This window comes from Magallana gigas, chromosome 9 (assembly GCF_963853765.1).
Source record: "Magallana gigas chromosome 9, xbMagGiga1.1, whole genome shotgun sequence".
Classification (NCBI taxonomy): Eukaryota; Metazoa; Mollusca; class Bivalvia; order Ostreida; family Ostreidae; genus Magallana; species Magallana gigas.
In genome coordinates, this window is record NC_088861.1 from 17,895,928 (window position 1) to 17,913,983 (window position 18,056).

The 18,056-nt window shown below is 32.5% G+C and overlaps 1 protein-coding gene across 1 annotated transcript; it reads left to right on the forward strand.

Annotated features, from left to right (window-relative positions):
• The first annotated feature begins 492 nt into the window (after positions 1 to 492).
• Positions 493 to 4,479, forward strand: LOC136271854 (uncharacterized). Its single transcript, XM_066072394.1, has 9 exons — positions 493 to 906; positions 1,447 to 1,581; positions 2,137 to 2,246; positions 3,095 to 3,125; positions 3,218 to 3,301; positions 3,399 to 3,420; positions 3,629 to 3,692; positions 4,216 to 4,241; positions 4,328 to 4,479. The coding sequence occupies exons 2-7, from the start codon at positions 1,542 to 1,544 to the stop codon at positions 3,681 to 3,683; spliced, it is 342 nt and encodes a 113-aa protein (XP_065928466.1). The 5' UTR covers positions 493 to 906; positions 1,447 to 1,541; the 3' UTR covers positions 3,684 to 3,692; positions 4,216 to 4,241; positions 4,328 to 4,479.
• The last annotated feature ends 13,577 nt before the right edge of the window (positions 4,480 to 18,056 follow it).

The following is an 18,056-nucleotide window of genomic DNA, read 5'->3' on the forward strand; positions in this document are numbered from 1 at the left end:
AAATGTACGTTATATGCACAAAACAATGTAAACCCAGATCAAGCAAATATTTTACAGAAAAAACGGTTTAACATTTTACCCCTCTTCACAATAAAAAGGTGACAACTTCACAATAATATAAAACTTATGCTGTTGCTATGATGTGCAGAAGCGTCAGTGCATATGCCAAGACATTTCCGGAAATGAATACATAGGTCTTCCAGCGATATAATCTGCAAAAAATTAAAGGAGCCAGCAGCAAAAATAAATCATATCTGATTTAAAACATTAATTCCTAAACAAATGGGAATAGATCGACTGGAAATTTAAAACTGATGCTAAAAAAAAACTTGAAATAAATGATTAAAAAAATATTCCTCAAAATTTTTCAACCAACTCTGTATTCAGCGACTTTAAGAGAAATATTGATCCCGAGCTTCTTGACTTTATATAAGTAGACCGTTGGCCGATGCCGACCAAAATTAAGATAACCTTTTCCCGTAAAATAAAGTCATCGATTTTGTATGCATAAAATAGAAACGTGTCATAACTTTTAACAAAGAAATGGTAATGATAATTGTAATGCATTACTTTACTCATGTAATTGTAATGTAATGCACTAAGGGCATTAGGAGAGCGAGCCCTTATACATATATGACCAGATAGTAAAAATGTATGCATGTTCTGCATTTTTCGTTGATCAACTGTTATTGTGACACTAACATGGAAAAAATTACATCTCAGATTTGAAAAAAATCACATATCTTCTACATAAGATTTACATTTAGGTATTTTAAATAATATTGTATTTCGTGTTTCATTTACCTCATTGCAGATCACGGGTTTTACAGATATCAAAGCGAGTGTCAGAGCTTGTTCCAATTTGTTTCCAAAGTTACCTTAACGTGTCAGGAATCTGTGCAATTGGTAAAGTACATTTAATGTAATGTGTTATAAAGAAATATAAGGATTATGTATTTTATGCTTCGAAATTTTTATAGATATCATTTATGATTTCATAATAAACATTGATAGTACATCTTAAGCATATGGTAAGGTTGTAAGATTAATAAAGTAAACAGTGCTTTCTTCTCTCAAAATCACGTAGCAAACAGCTGTAACTTTTCAAAGTTGATATTGCTGAAGTTTTACATCTTATTATCCGAACGAATTTATGACTTCCAATTTCGATAGACAATGTCTAAGTTCATCCAACACTTTATCGTCGGAACCGACGGGTTTGGTTTTAAAGCAGTGTAACGGATAGATATCCCGTTGGTTCCGACGATGCCAACACTAATAAATTCTAAACAAATTAGAGTTTTCTTTATGTTTCATCATTTATCATTAAAAGGTAACAATATCCTCAAAAATCGAAATAGGTAATAGGTATTAAAAATGTAACATGTACATGTTAAATTGAGTTTTAGTGCATTTATTCAAACTCTTATTTAATTACATTTTTAGACCAGTGTCCGTTTAATAAAACTAATATAAACTGCACGTTGGACTGTCGATGTGTCCCCCAACAGTATGAAGCGTGTTACACCAATGGCACGTGTATGTGTTACAGTGTATTGACTGTAGACGGTGCACCCAAAGGTAAAACAAAATTTTTCAAGTGAGGATTGATATTTGGTTCATAAATTCCTACGAAAGTTTATTTCTGAATGCAAACTCAATAACGTTTCCGTAAATAAAACATCAACATTGTTATTTCACGTTTTATTGAATCAATATTCCTTTTTTTCTTCTCATGCAAATTTCTGAGCGGTAAAAATTGTCAATTTCAATGTATTCGAAAGCATGATTTTTCCTCTTGTAAATGAAAGCATTGAGGACGCGTTTTTTTCGTCAAATATTTATAAAACAAACATGGGAATGATTACTGCGAAGTCATAATAACAGAAACCGTAATATGTATCTTACAAAATGTTTTTCCATACTTTTAGATCACATATCTATTATATAAAATGTAATGTAAAGCGAAAAATATCACACGAAAATATGATTATACAAGGTACATTGGGCTTTCTTATTTATAGTTGAAAGCCCTTATACTGTAGCATGTTTTTTCTTTATCGCATCCTTTAATAGTGAATTTGTTATAATGTTTGAAAAATGGAAAATTTATAAATAATGACTTTATAATTTTAGGCCAAAACAGTGGATCCTCCAGTGGACCTATGATAGGCGGATCGCTAAGCGGCGCTTTTCTTGCTCTGTTTGCTGTAACTGTTGGATTTGCCATTTTCAAAAAGAGAAAAGTAACGAACAGTTGTATTCCATGTAATAAGGAAGTTATTTCTTTCATCTTGAAGTCTCAAATAAACTTCATTACAATGTTTTTATTAATTTTCCAGAAAAAAATGTCACAACATTATTAGTTTTCCAGAATATGCCAGAACATAATACAAAAATTAAAGTTATTCAAATAAAAAAGTTGGGGAAAAACGCAATAAAACATAATTTTTTGAACAACATAATAATATCTAACAAAAAAAATACACCAGATATCTGAAGATAAAAAAAAGTAAAATCGCAAAACAGGGGGAAATAACTTGGATCTTTTGGAGGATTAAACCCAGCTCGCCCAGGCAGAAAACCAAAAGGGTTACCATTACGCCAACATAACGTTCGCTCCAAAATCTTAATGAAGAAACTCTAGAGAATGTATTGATTAATTTTGAAACTTTAACTATATTCTGCATTCAAGGTTTTTATAAACCCCTACACATAAAAAACCGTATTGTTTATGATTTCTGAAATTTCATTAAATAAATAGGCCATCTCTAAAAAATCGCAGCAATCAAAAATGGCAAAAAAAATCCCGGATAAATTAGAATTATCAAACATTGCTGAGGATCGGAAATTGTTAATTGAATAGAATGTCTTATAAATGTTATTTGATAGATTCTCATTTTATTCGCATTTATTTGCAAAAAGAGTTAAATAGATGAAATGCAAATTATATCGTTTTCCCTATTTTAGATTCCTTTGTTGTCACTTTTTAGTACGATTACGTTTAAAAAATAAAAAAATATAGAACTTATATCAAAAGAAATAAACGGTTATTTCTCAACTTGTGAACTGATTGTTCTATCTGAATTTGTAGAAACCAAAGCAACCAATGTCAGTACATACAGGTAAATTAAAACAAGTTTTCCCACAATGATATGCAAGTTTTACCATACACGAGAACTGAAAAAGATAACGAATGCATGTCGATTTATTACAGATGTACAGAATTCCATATATGAAGACGTTTCCTTGCCAGCGAACGAGCATCAGTATCACAGTGTGTCGTTCTACCAGAATAGAGGTATATTGTATTCAAAAATGAATACTGCCAGATCATTTTTTTTTATTGCAAATCAGTCTAATAATCAATACTTTTAATATGCATCCTTTACTTTTAGTTTCAATTAAAACACCTAAAAGGTATGTTTAATGTCTGAATTATATTTGTCTATTTTTTTTTCAATTTCTCTGAGACTCTGCCTTACTAAATATTGTGTAAATATATATATTTTTTGTTTCTTATCATAATTGTAATTTTAAAAATGTAAGGTTAATTTTTAACATTATGAAAGAGTCTATTTTGATTGACTGTATAGTAAATCATCAAATGATATTTTATAAATTATAGGGTGAAAAATAAGGAGATACAGGACATAATTTATGAAAATGTGACCGGACAATAAATGATTAAGGTAAATATGTTATTGATTAAGAATCAAAGAATACAATTGCTGCTGTTGTAATTATTTGACACTTCAATTACAATCAAATAACAAAGCAAACTTAAAAAAAATATGTCAATCAATATTGCAAAAAAAAAAAAAAGTAAAATAATTTTGTGACGTAGTCAGATACTTATTAAAGAGTGACTTATGTCTCGTTCCTGAGAAGTTCAACTTAATGGTAAATGACATCAACTTAGCGTTGATTGGAACAGGACAAATTAAAAGCGTACACCTATAACTTCAAAGTGTATTTTCAGTGTTATAATTAATGGTCATTTGAATCCCTTAATTTCGATCGTCTATGACATTTTTTTAATAAATGAAGCAATTAAAAAAAAACCCACAAAGATTGTCACTGGTTTCTTGGGGGACAGGATATCAGAACGAAAGTAAAATGATGGTTCATATCAGATAGCAAAAGTAATAGCTCAATACTTACTATTGACATAACGGAGTTAAAATTGTATTTGTTTCTTTTTTCTATTTTCAGGCTCGGTGGGATAAACTATTCACAGAGTAAGGATGAAATGATCGTAAACAAAGCTACATAATTTAGTGTTGATTATGTACATTAGCATTTAAATGCTTATTTTAATTTTCAGATATATGACCAGTTTCACGTCGAGATTATTGTATGATAGACAAGTCGTGATAACAGTCAAGAAATCATTAATAAAATCAGTGAGCCTATGTGTCTTGTTTGATGCGGATGTGTATCTCAAAGCAATGTATAATTCGCTGTACCATGTTCCAATGCCTGATGAAAAAAATCTATTCATAATATTTTATTTGGTGTTTGTCTTTATATCTCTTTTATTTCCATATTTTAAAGAAAATGTGGAAATAATTTTTAAGTTACCAATTTAAAGGCTTTTAGCTTTAGCTTAAGCATTTAAGCTTTAGCTTTACCTTAAGCATTTTAGCTTAATATGACACGACCCAGTATGATTTCCTTTCAAGTGTACTGTACAATAACATTTCATGATGAAGTCGGACCCAAGTACTATAGCATTGAATCATGATTTTTTGAAGTATACACTCTCATAACTGCCGCGGTGTGTGCATACAAATTGAGTAACGCGCGTTAGCGCGTTATGAAAATTTGTATGCACACACCGCGGCAGTTATGAGAGTGTATACTTCAAAAAATCATGATTTAATGCTTATATTTACATTTTTTAACTTCTTGCCTTGTCTGCAAATATGAATTATACCTTAAAATTCCGATCTTATCCTAAGGGTAAGTTAAAATTAATGGAAGAGCCACAGTAACAGCCACAGGCGTGAACTTTGATTTTCGCTTGTGACGTTGCAGTTTACAGCGTTCAACGTTTGTGACGTCATAATAAAACTCGTCAATTTGACCTTTGACTACTTGTTGCATTTAGAGGCATTTGAAGATCACAGAATTTAATAGGAAAACACAGTAGAATGTAAATATATGTTGTTAAATTCCCACACCCTAAAAGCTGAGATAAATTCATAAATACGCATTATTTCCCTTTTATCTCCGACTACCGCCACATAAGTTGTCGATTTCTATTGTTTTGCTCATTGCTACACACCCCCTATATAAAGCATGAGAGTACTATCGCTTCTCCGCATTTACGTATCTCATACACCCGAACACGTTACCTTGGACGAAAAGGCGTGTAGAAACGCGTTTTGAACAAAAATATTCATGACAACCACTGAACTGGCAATTATTATCCAATGAACGACGAAATAAAACAGAACATTGCAAATGCGCAAACCACACACTGGTAGATCGAGACATGTCAAGATCACATGGATTTTTAGAAACGGGGCGTTTTCGTAGAAACCGATGTTACGGTGTTACTTTCTTGGATTTACTATCATTTAGCTACTGTGTTGGATGTAGTGCCGCTTGGTTTTCAAAAAATGCAGACGTTATGTACTTTGTATGAACGACACACATGTTTAATGTGCATGCAAATAAGGCAGCACAATCTGTACAAAATAATACGGTTACCTTGGAAATTCTTTCAAATAAATCTTTTTTTTTTATATTTTCCTACAATGTGTAGATCATGCATTTAGAAGTCCGTTCATCCTTAATGTCTCGATTGCAAAGCAACACACCGTAACTTTTTTCAACCGGTATATATATCCAAGTGGCAGAAGAGGAGCGAGGAAAGTAAAATGAATAGAAAAAGAAGCTTAAATAACATTATACAATTATTTAATGCTTGAGCAGTCAATAGACCAGATTATTTTTCCCGAGGTGCATGGAACAGCTCAGTATGATCTATTGCCCGAGGCCAACTGCCGAGGGCAATAGATCATATTATTACCTAATCAAAGGGATTTCGTTGTTTTATTACAAATTAAATATTTGCGTCTATTTTGAACTGCCGGTCAATAGACTGCGATCTATTAGGCTACCGGTCAATAGACTGCGATCTATTGGACCGCCGGTCAATAGACTGTGATCTATTGGACCGGCAACGTATATCAGAACGCGTTCATGTTATGATGTTCAGACTCTGAAACATACTACTACACCACACGCTCGCTGCACGCTCGCTACACGCTCGCTAAACGGTTCACACGAAACGCTAAACGGTTTACACGAAACGCTGCACGCTTTGCCCGAATCGCTAAACGATTTACACGAAACGCTGAACGGTTTACACGAAACGATTCTCGCACGAAACGATTTGCTCGCTTTTCACACGCTTTGGACACGCTTTTATCCTGATCGATTCGGGTCCTCTCGGATTTTTACCTTGAATCTGTTAGTAAGAACTAATTTTAAGAAAACACGAAATTATAGAAATACTGATATTATAAACATATACTTACAAATGTACATAGGTATTGAATTGATTAATTAAATTAATTGGCACTTTTATTAAAAGCAAAAAAATATTTATTCACAGATTTAGCAAAAAATACTACTTCAATAAATATATTTATTGCTCAAAAGAAATATCAATGATTCTTATTAATGCCGTAAAAAATACAAATTCCATAAAGTTAAAAGTTACCGTAACACAATATTCAATACCAAAAATAAAATCCGTATGATTACAAAATGAAATCGGTTTTTCAGTATTCGGCGGGATTTGTTTTTTCTTCTCACATTAGTATTCTTATTGGTTTCAGAGAATACGATGTAAAATACAATAAATAAACCTGTAATTATTTACATTGAAAATTTTGAAAGTTATGTAAATTAAGATTAGTCACATAAGTTAGAAAAATGCTATAAAACCGATTATTTTTTTATGTCGTATCATTCGCGTAAATAAATGTTCCGTACATAAAATCACAGAGAAAAATCAATCGATTAAACAATAAAGAAAGTTGTCATTATTATTTCGGAAAGAACAAAAAATAAAACTGATTTTAATTTTTGTCTCAATATTCGTATACATAACCGGCACCCCGCATAACGGCGTACAATATATCTATCATAAGCTATTTGAATTAAGTACCATGCATATAGACTCCCATAATAATCAATAGCATGTGTACATTTTAGGAAAATTTCAGTGTGTTAATTACTTGTTGTTTTCCGTTATCAGTGTTGAAATAATTAAAAATAATAACTTGTAGATATATTTTTAATCGGGATTCAGAAGTTTACTTCTTGCATTTCATAGAAATGAACAGTATATTATCTTTCGATGTTTACAGTTGACTTTGTTCAAATTAATGTTAAATAATCTATCATATCAATTGTGTGCATCATCAAATACTGATTCCGATTACCTTGAAGTCATCAAATTTCTATTGGCTATTGACAAAAAAGACACGCGTGACCATCCAATGAAAACGAATACACAGAGTTTGATTGACAGGTTCAGCCAGGTGCAGGTCTTACCCGATGTCCGAGGTTATGTGTCCTGGTTGTACACAGCCGAATAGTCTCAGTAACTAGTCTTCTTTCAATACGCGTACTTTTCTTTTGTTTGTTTAGAATTAATTCAATTTTGTAAAAAGATAAGTACATGTATATCATTTCTTATAATTTTTTTCACAAGAATATCTACTAAGGAGTTTTGCCAATCACAAACAGTTTTAAGTAATGTTTAACACGAGCGCAATTTTGAAGCAATTAAATTGTCAGAGAGTTCCGAATGAAATCTGATGAACGTTTAACACGGTTCTCGCACGCTTTTCCCGAAACGATTTACACGCTTTGCCCGAAACGCTGCACGCTTTGCCCGAAACGCTAAACGGTTTACACGAAACGCTTCACGATTCACACGAAACGCTAAACGGTTTACACGAAACGCTAAACGGTTTACACGAAACGTTTCTCGCACGAAAGTCGCACGCTTTTTTGGTGTAGTAGTACGTTTCAGGGTCTGTACATCCTTTCTCAGGGAATGTATATTCCTTTACATAGACGCTGTTTTAGTACTTGGTAAAACCAAATTCAATGTTATCAAAATGAAGTATCAAATAATCAACAGTTTTAAAGCCTCATATCAGGTAAAATACTATTTAAAATCTAATGGGTTGAAGACTCCGTCCTTCTTTGTGCAAACTAATATTAAATTGAGATGTTGTAATGCATACAACAGGTTTGGTGCATGTAAAAGATGAAAAAAAAACTTAGTAATATGCAAACTGTAAACCCAGAAAACTAAAAAAGAAATTAGGTAATAAAACAATTATTTAATCCTTGAACAGTCAATAGACCAGAATTTTTTCCCTTGGTGCAGGGAACAGCTCAGTATGATCTATTGCCCTCGGCCGTTGGCCTCGGGCAATAGATCATACTAAGCTGTTCCCTGCACCAAGGGAAACATATTCTGGTCTATTGACTGCTCAAGCATTAAATAATTGTATACTGTGCTGTTCCCTGCACCAAGGGAAAAAAATTCTGGTCTATTGACTGTTCAAGCATTAAATTATTGTTTTATTTCCTAATTCCTTTTTTAGTTTTCGGGGTTTACAATTTGCATATTGCAGATGGTTTTCGTGCGATTATCTACAATATACTCAGATTTTATTTTCATCTTTTACATGCACAAAACCTGTTGCATGCATTACAACATATCAATTTAATATAAGTTTACACAAAGAAGGGGGAGTCTTCAACCCATTGGATTTTAAATAGTCTTTTACCCTATATAAAGCTTTAAAACTGTTGATTATTTGATACTCCATGCATTTTGATAACATTGAATTTGGTTTCACCAAGTACTAAAAACATCGTCTATGTAAAGGAATATACATTCCCTGAGAACTATCGAAAGGATGTAACATTAACATACCCGCGTTCTTAAATACGTTGCCGGTCCGATAGATCGCAGTCTATTGACCGGCGGTCCAATAGATCGCAGTTTATTCACCGGCAGTCCAATAGATCGAAGTCTATTGACCGGCGGTCTAATAGATCGCAGTCTATTGACCGGCAGTTCAAAATAGACGCAAATATTTAATTTGTGATAAAACAACAAAATCCCGTTGATTAGGTAATAATAGTAACTGTTAGATCGTTTTTCCGTATAGGATGTGTAAGTCTAGTTACATTGTACGTGACTGGTTAATTTCTGGAACACGGTGAAAAATGGTGTTCTCGCTTTTTTATTGTATCATTTGGTTGAGTGGCATACAGAGATGACAAGGACAGGCACGTAGCATCAGGGGGGGCCTGGCCCCCCCACTTTTTCTCGCAGCAGCAAATTTTTTAAAATTTACATATAAAAAAATGAATTATAATGGAATTGGCCCCCCCCCCCCCCACTTTTTTGGAAGGTAGTAAAACATTGGTATGAAAATTAGGAAATGCGTAGTCAAATTGAAGTAACCGCCCCCCCCCCCCCCCCCCCCCCGGATTAGGAATTTCATGATCTGGAGGGAAAAAAATTTTGGTAGGGAATAATTTTTTTTTTGAGCTGAGTCTACCCCCCCCCCCCCCCCCCCCCCCCACGGATTAGGATTTTGAAGATTTTTGGAAAACTTTAAATTTCCCTTTTTTTGCTTGTCAAGATTTTTTGAATGGGTCTGGCCCCCCCCCACTTTCAAAAACGATGCTACGTGCCTGAAGGAAGAGCTAGGCTGTGATGGAAAGGTCAGGAATTGTATGATTTGCTGCTGACGAATTACATGCTATAAATGCGTATGTGCAGAATTCCATGAGAGACACTTCCTACAAAGTAGAGGTACTTGGAAAATGCACAATAATAAACACATTAGCAATCTCTAAACTTATATATGTAGCTAGCATTTTGGAAATACCCGACAATGATTTCATAAAAAATGTTAAAAGGCTTATATTTAATTTCATGTGGAATAAAACTGATAGGATCAAAAGAAATACCATCATAGGTGAAGTATATGAGGGAGGAATAGGTCTTGTTGATATAGAATCTAAATTTACGGCCCTAAAAAGCTATGTGGATTCCACGTTTACTTAGTACAGAACACAATATTAAATATTTTTTTAACAGTTTCTGTAAGGATACAACAATTGATATTGAATATCTGATGAAAACAAATGAGACGGTTGCCAAAGACTATGGTATAATAAACAACTTCCCAGAGTTCTACAAGCAAGCTTTTGTATGCTATAATTTATGTAAAGATGATACCAAAACCAAAATACCTGCCTTTTCTACCGAAGCTTTTTTATTACAACCTATTTGGTCAAATAAAATATTCAATTTTAAAGGTAAGACAATCTGCTTTGAAAATTGGATTAAAAGCGGAATTCTATATGTAAAAGATATTTTTGAAGAGAATGGAACTTTAAAAAGTTCGTCGGATATATTCGATACATTACGCAAAAGAACAAACTGGTTATGTGAATACAAAATAATAAAACAAATTTTTACCAAATTTGAACTCAAATACGATTTTTCAAAAATCCCATACTTACAAACAAAACAAATACAAATAATTTCCGATCAACACAACACCAAAACTTTTTATTCAAGATTAATAAAACGTAAATTTCAAGCACCTTGTACACAATCTAAATTAGAAAAAGAATTAAAGTTGTAAAGCAAAAATGTATGGAAATCAATATATACACAGAAAATTAAAAATACCAAAGACAAATCCTTAACTGAGTTTAATTACAAACTACTGAACAATCTGTTATGTAACAATCTTTTAGTGAGCAAATGGAATAAAAATATCACTGCTAAATGCAAACAATGTAACGAAATTGAAAATTCAAAACATCTTATTTTTGATTGTGTTAATGTAGTAAAAATTTGGAAAGTGGCCAGCGAGTGCTTAAATTTTGATATTAATTGGAAGCATATTGTTTTAGGGTTCTACCTGGAAGAAACACAAGTCACCAAATTATATAATTATTTTTTGTCATTTATTGCATATAGAATATTCAAATGTAAAATGTATTGTAGACTTGAAAATTTACCCGAATCAATTTTATTGATAAAAAACTCATTCAAAGAGTATATTACGACACACTGTGCAGTTCAATTAGCTTTTTCAATTGTTGATATCTAAACTTTGATATTTGTTATTCTTTTCAAAACAATAATATACCCGATACACATAGGGATTGTCTATGTGTATTAGCGCTTTACCCGGGGACGTAGTGATGGACTGTATGCATATGTATGTGTTATGTCCACCGGGTAAGCCAGGGGTTCAACTTATTTTTACTAAGTATACCAATGAATGTAACATTTCAATATATGCATGTATGATTATGTTTTCGGACGATACATTGTGTGTTAGTATGTATGTTTTATTATATTTATCACTGTGTGCATAATAATGAATAATGATTTCAATTGAATTTTATATCTATGTATAAGCTATCTTTGACCACAATCTTGTAAATTGTTTTATATAAAATCAATAAAAGAATTTGAAAAAAAAAAAAAAAAAGTAGAGGTACTTTCATCATTCTGCACTATTCTAGAACGTTTGTTATAGTAGTGAAGATAAACAGAAGAGCACACACGGTTTGTTGGTTTTTTTTTTACTCCGTTTGATTAATTTAAAACTAAAAAAATATACAAGTCTGTTAAAAAAGGAGTAAAGGTTGCATTGACAGGGTTTAAAAAAGGGGGTTACGTAGTTGAAGTTTTCTGTTTTATAAAGAACTGTAAATAATTTTGTGTTATAGGCATAACATCATAATTTTATCTAATTGATTGAATTTGTAATATATTTTGATAATGAAAAAAATATTAACGCTGCCATTGCCTATTGGGGCAATGCAAGTGCCATTTTGCTGCTACAGCACTGCTGTTTGGGTATTTTTACTTACGATAACATGATCAGCTTTCTTTATTTTTTTTTAGGAAGATGGATTTAGGGTTGGTACAATTGATAAAATGAGGAATCATACAGCCCTTATTGTAAACAATTTATCATGTGTATCTACTATTGGATTTTTCCTATCATTTGAAATTAACAATTTTTTAATATCATGCAATACAAATCATTTTATATAAGTATTAAACATTAAATTAGTTTTTTGTAGTTAATGAAAATCATCATAAGTATTCAGTAACATTGTCTTCGGGTCCAAATATTCTATCTCGTGCATACATATACCTAAGTAATGGCTTTCATTGGCTAGAACTACACTTACGTGCATATTATTCAGCTAGCTGAAAGTTTACTGAAATTTCTGAAGAGAGAACGAAATGGCAAAATTTCTTTATATTCTTTTGAAGATATTTTTTTCATTTCAATCAGGTGAAGAGCAAAAAAAGAACCCCCCCCCCCAAAAAAAAATAAAACTTAACAAACAAATAAACAAAACAAACAAAACCTGTGTAAACCACAAGTATTTATTTAAGTGATTGTAATTTCATGTGGTTTATTTTAAACAGGGAACAGTCGCACAAATACGGTAAAAGAACCCCCCAAACATATTTTACAAATGTCTGGCAAAATCAGTCCGACAGAGGTGGTTGTAAGTTTTTTTTGGTCATTGCTTTTGCTAAGAGGATTTGATTCTTTGAATAAGAAAAAGGTAAATGTGTACATCGATGATCATGTATAATTATTTATATCTATGTATTTAGGTCGTAGTCCGTACCGAGGACTCGAAGGAGCTCTTCCTTCTTTGGAAAAAGCGAAGAACTTAAAACCAAATACTGATGAAGAAAGCAAGCTTATGATCACACATGGAAAACCAAAACCGGTTAGCCCACCCTGTGCTCCCCAACCACCCCAGAGCAGCACGTGATTATAGGAGGCTGGTGGCCAACAGCAGTAGTTCTAATGTGAAAAAGATGCTAAAATTCTACACAATGTTGTTTCGTTGTTTAAATCACATTTAGTTAATTTAAATATACTTATGATGATTAGTTCTTATCTTTATCAAAAGAAGAAAAACTCTTTTAAATTCATTAGAACAGGTCCAAATTAGTTTGATTATCTTGTATGTAATGAACACAACTGTTTTGTCTTTTTGGTAATTCTTTATACATGATTTATAATTTTGTTGTTTTATTTTTGTTTTTGCAATTCAACATTGAAGCAAACTTTAAACAAAAAACACATTTTACATATTGATGTTCTTGAACATGCATATAAATCCTTCTTGTGTTGCGTTAACTTATGAATGAAAAGATTAATGGTAAAGGTTACTGTGGAATCATTTTAATTCGCGGGGACCAATTTTCGTGGATTATGACTTTTTCGCTCATTTGTAGGGATGTAATTTCGTGGATGCGTCGGTTACTGTTTCAGCAACAAAATAACTCTTTCTAAAATCTTTTTTCGTTGAAGATTTAAATTTGTGGTGGAAGGCTACCCACGAATACCACGAAAATTAAGCCACCACAAATTCTAATGATTCCACAATATATGTTTTTCTAAAAAAAAAAACAACCCGGATATAATGGCTTTCAAGAACATCCAAAATAACTATGCATGAACAAATTTCTTAAAAACTCGCTTTGATTTACATAATATGAAAACTATTTTGATGCAAGAAGGAAAAACACAGTAGGAATGACACCTAAAACAGTGGCTGCTTTTCTCGGTTATCGCATTGAAAGCAGTTTATGTAAAACCGAAATTAGAGTTTTCTAAAACAAACACTAATACATTAATTTTATTTTAAAAGATTAGAAATTAATTAGTTGAGGGTTAATAAAATGAAGTAAATGTAACAATTGGTAGATTTACATTTTTTTGTCAAATAGGGAATGAAAAAGAAATAAACTGTTACTTAAATTAAAATTGCGTTGAATTACAAAATTTCTGGGAACAAACAAACTATAAGAAAACAATAGATTGGTCTCTGACGACATAGTTCATCTCAGTTGACTGGGATTCAGGTAGAATATTATGTGTTTCTTGTTATACTGATCCCGACTTCTTCAATATATTTGAAGCGTCTGCGGTTGATAATGTTAATGTACCACAGCATAACGACCACCAATGTATTTTACGTCATTATAAATACACCGTACATGTAAGTGCTTTAAGCAGCAGTCTTCCGGCTCAATATCCTCCGTCATTTTCGGATTCGTCGTGCTTTGTTCCGTCGCTATCCGTAAATCGAAATGCAAAGATATTGTGACTACTACTGACAATACTGTCTTCACGAATATACATGTAATCTCAACTAGTTACATTCTGCTTTAAACCCCATTCATTTATGATACGAGATACGTGTAAGTAATATACGTAACAACAGAACATATGAAATAAACTAAGACCGACACTAAGAAGCTTTTTTTGCACGTCTTAATCTGTTACATGTAATTTCTTCATACAACCCTGAATAAATCTGCACTTTCACATAAACACTTCCCTAAAAAAAAAAAACATTGATAAATTTACAAATAAGGTTTGGAGAAAAAAAACATATCAAATTTACAGCAAACGTTTTAAAAGTAATACCAATTTTAGATTTCACGTATTGATGTTCTTAAACATGCAAATTCACCCTTCCACTTTTTTGTGCGTTAACAAAAGTATGTCCAAAGTTACTGCTTCCACCACTTTTTGATGATTTTTAATACAAAAGTACAGAAAGAAATACAGTTGAAATAGACAGAAGGGAAAATATCAAAGATATCTTCATGGACAAATTATCATTTTTCACTCATAAAAGTTGACAGGAACGAAAACAAACTTCGTACGGAGATTTATAATGAGAAACGTTTACATCTCTCTATTCGGAACTCACTCGGAATACCTCGCACAATCTTTCAACGTAATCACCCGGGCTATTTCATGGCTGATGCAATGCAAAATCCCCGTAGACCTTTTATTTTGGGATGTATATTGAAACCTGAAGCTGTAGAGTTCGCGTTTCAAAACAGATAATCTGGATATTTTTCATATTAGTGGATGAATTTAGTTTCAGCACAAAGGTATTTATGATTATCTAAATACCAAACGAAAAGTGGTGGAAGAAAAAACTCGGGACAGATGTAATTGATGAAATGACTACAACTAACAGTAACGGTTTCATATATACTAATATCATGTATAAAGACAAACCGGAGATAATGCCTGTCAAAAACATCCAAAATAATAATATATAAAAAAGTTCCGTAAAATCTTGCTTTGATTTATATTTATGGAAACTTTTTTGATGCAAAAAATAAAACACAGTAGGAATGACATCAATAACAGTAGCTGATCTTCTCAGTTATCGCATTAAAGGCTGTAAAAAAAACTAGCTGCAGAACTGTAGTTCCATGGAAAATTCAGAATGGCGGACTGTTAACCTCCGTTAAATTATCTTTCTCTCTTTTTCTGCTATTTCTGCAATGCAGTAATGAAGTATTTAGTATATTAAGTCTTTCTTTCTTTTTTTTTATCAAGTCTTTCTCCTGTTTTGAACACTTTCCAGCCTTTCATGGTTTCTAATATCGTTTGTTACTTCATCAAAATGTCCATCCCTTCCATCAATTAGCGAAAATAGAAAGGCCAGAGTACTTATATTTAAATATTCCATGCTTGGATATATCTCATGTTAAAGTCTTCCACTTTATTTTCGTCAGTTGATTTCTCCCTAGGCCTGCTGGATTGCATGTTTACAGATTCTACATCCGAAATACCTCGCCTCGTTGACTAGTTAAACGGGTTTGGTTTCAATACACAAGACACAAGTGTGACTATTATCACATATCAGTAAACAATTCGTTTATAACTCACACGGAATTTCCCATTTAAACAAACCGAGTTGTTTTTGACATCGGTTATTAGTCCCCAACCGGTCTCATCGGAGGGGACTATAGCTTTCCTCTACGTCCGTCAGTCTGTCCGACTTCATTTTTGCACACTTTTTTTATGCGTTTAAGGAATAATATGAAACTTGCTGAACAGCTTCAAAAGCTACAGATCAAGTTTACACTTTTGTAGCGTCTGGTTGACATATTTTCAAATAAAAATATTTTTTTTATATTCCATTTTTTTAATGTTCGGGTTCGTTATCGGGATTCAGAGTGTATTCAAAAAAAGAGGCCAGTAGTAAGTAATAATATCATGTGTTACTTGTACCATGGCTTTCATCATTTCTAACAAACAAATAAGTTCTGTAAAACAGTGTCAATCATTGTGTTGTAAATTTAATTGTAAATCTATGTACTTTGCACATAGCCATGATTTGTACAATAATTTGCCCGGTACTTTTCTTAACATATATCTTTAGAACTATGTCCGACCCCAACCCGAAAATAATCAAACATAAATGTTTTCCAACGAAGCCGTTTCTTGTGAACAACAGAAGCTGTTCCACTTTCACGTGTTTCACTCTAACCCCGTCATTTAGGAACTTCGGATACGAAAGAACGTCCCTTACAGCTTTTCTCAGTGGTCTTTTGCAAATGTCGTTGCCGCCCATTAGAACAAAACAAACATTCGGTGGTGGTTTGGGGAAATTAATGAATTCAGGGCAATTAGACAGGCCTTAAAAAGTAATACCTCCTCGCGATTCGATACATGATATCCTATGGAAGTATCATTCATAAACTTTTGGACCGATCCTCTGTCGCAGAAAATATCACAGGTTCAAACAACAAGTAAAACTTGCAAGAAAATATTTAAATGGATATCTATAAGTTTGTTTAAACGAAACCTAATATTGGTCTTCTCTATATCGTTATTCTTGAAGTTGCGTAATAACTGATTTAATAAGAATGATAATGCGCCATAACTTACGTATTTCGTTTTTGTTTACCTCCCAGACTTCCTCGCTGTTTCAAGTTATACATTTTCAGACTTGAATCTCAAATTGAAGTTTCTCTGTCTTTTAAGTTAAGAAATAAAATATCATTTACAAAGCATTTCTTTGTGCTTTTTGAAATGATAACAATGGAAAAGAAAAGTTAAATAAATTCAAACAGGAGGCCAATTGGCCTTAACAGTAACCTGAGTAGCAAATAACCCCTACACAAACTTGTTGAGGAGTCTTATATATGCATTTAATTAGGTTTCATTCTGGAGTAGAAACATTATAAATTTGTAATGACCACCACCTCCCTGCCTGAAATCTTTCAAAAAGAACTTTAAAATCTATAATTTTGGTGAAAAACTTCAAGATCTGGTCTACAACATTATGAATTCAGTTTTCCTTTCAGGTGTGTGGGAGTAAAGAAGACAATTTTTAAACATTATATGCATTAACACCTATACATCCATTTTGGCCCTGCCCTAGAGTCAAAACCCATACTCCAGGGGCTATGAAATTTTAAATTTTAGTATAGGACTTCCTGGCAAACATAATAATGAAGTCAATGTTTCATACAGATGTGTGCACTGGATGAAATATCTGGTTTCAGCGCTGCGGAAACCCTTTGGAAACTTAAGGTTACTTTAAGTTTCCGACAGGTTTCAGCACGGAAACTTCAAGTTTCATTAAGTTTCCGCAGTGCTGAAACTTAGGCTGTCCATGAATCCAAATGGTTTCCGCAACGGAAACTTACTGAAACTTGAAGTTTCTGCATAGTTTCAATCTCCATATACGTTTGGGATACATATTGTTTACAAATGGTTTCCGCGACGGAAACTTACTGAAACTTGAAGTTTCTGCATAGTTTCAACCTCCATATACAATTGGGAAACATATTGTTTACAAAGGGTTTCCGCAACTGAAACTTACTGAAACTTTTTATATATTTGCTTTCACAAAAGCTGAGCAAGGTTTCTACTTTATGTAAAACAAAACAATTTCAAACAGTTCCAAATTTATTTTGTTCAAAAATCTGAAATTGTTTCCAATAATAAATAAAATACAGCCAAGATACAATAATGGAGAAACATCCATATGGCAATTTCCTTATTAGGGACTTTTATTTAAAAAATGATAAAATTGCACAAGAAAAAAAACTCCCATAGAAATCTTTACATTAAAGAGCTAGAGCCACGAAGGGTCAAAATCAGCCTAGTCTCCGA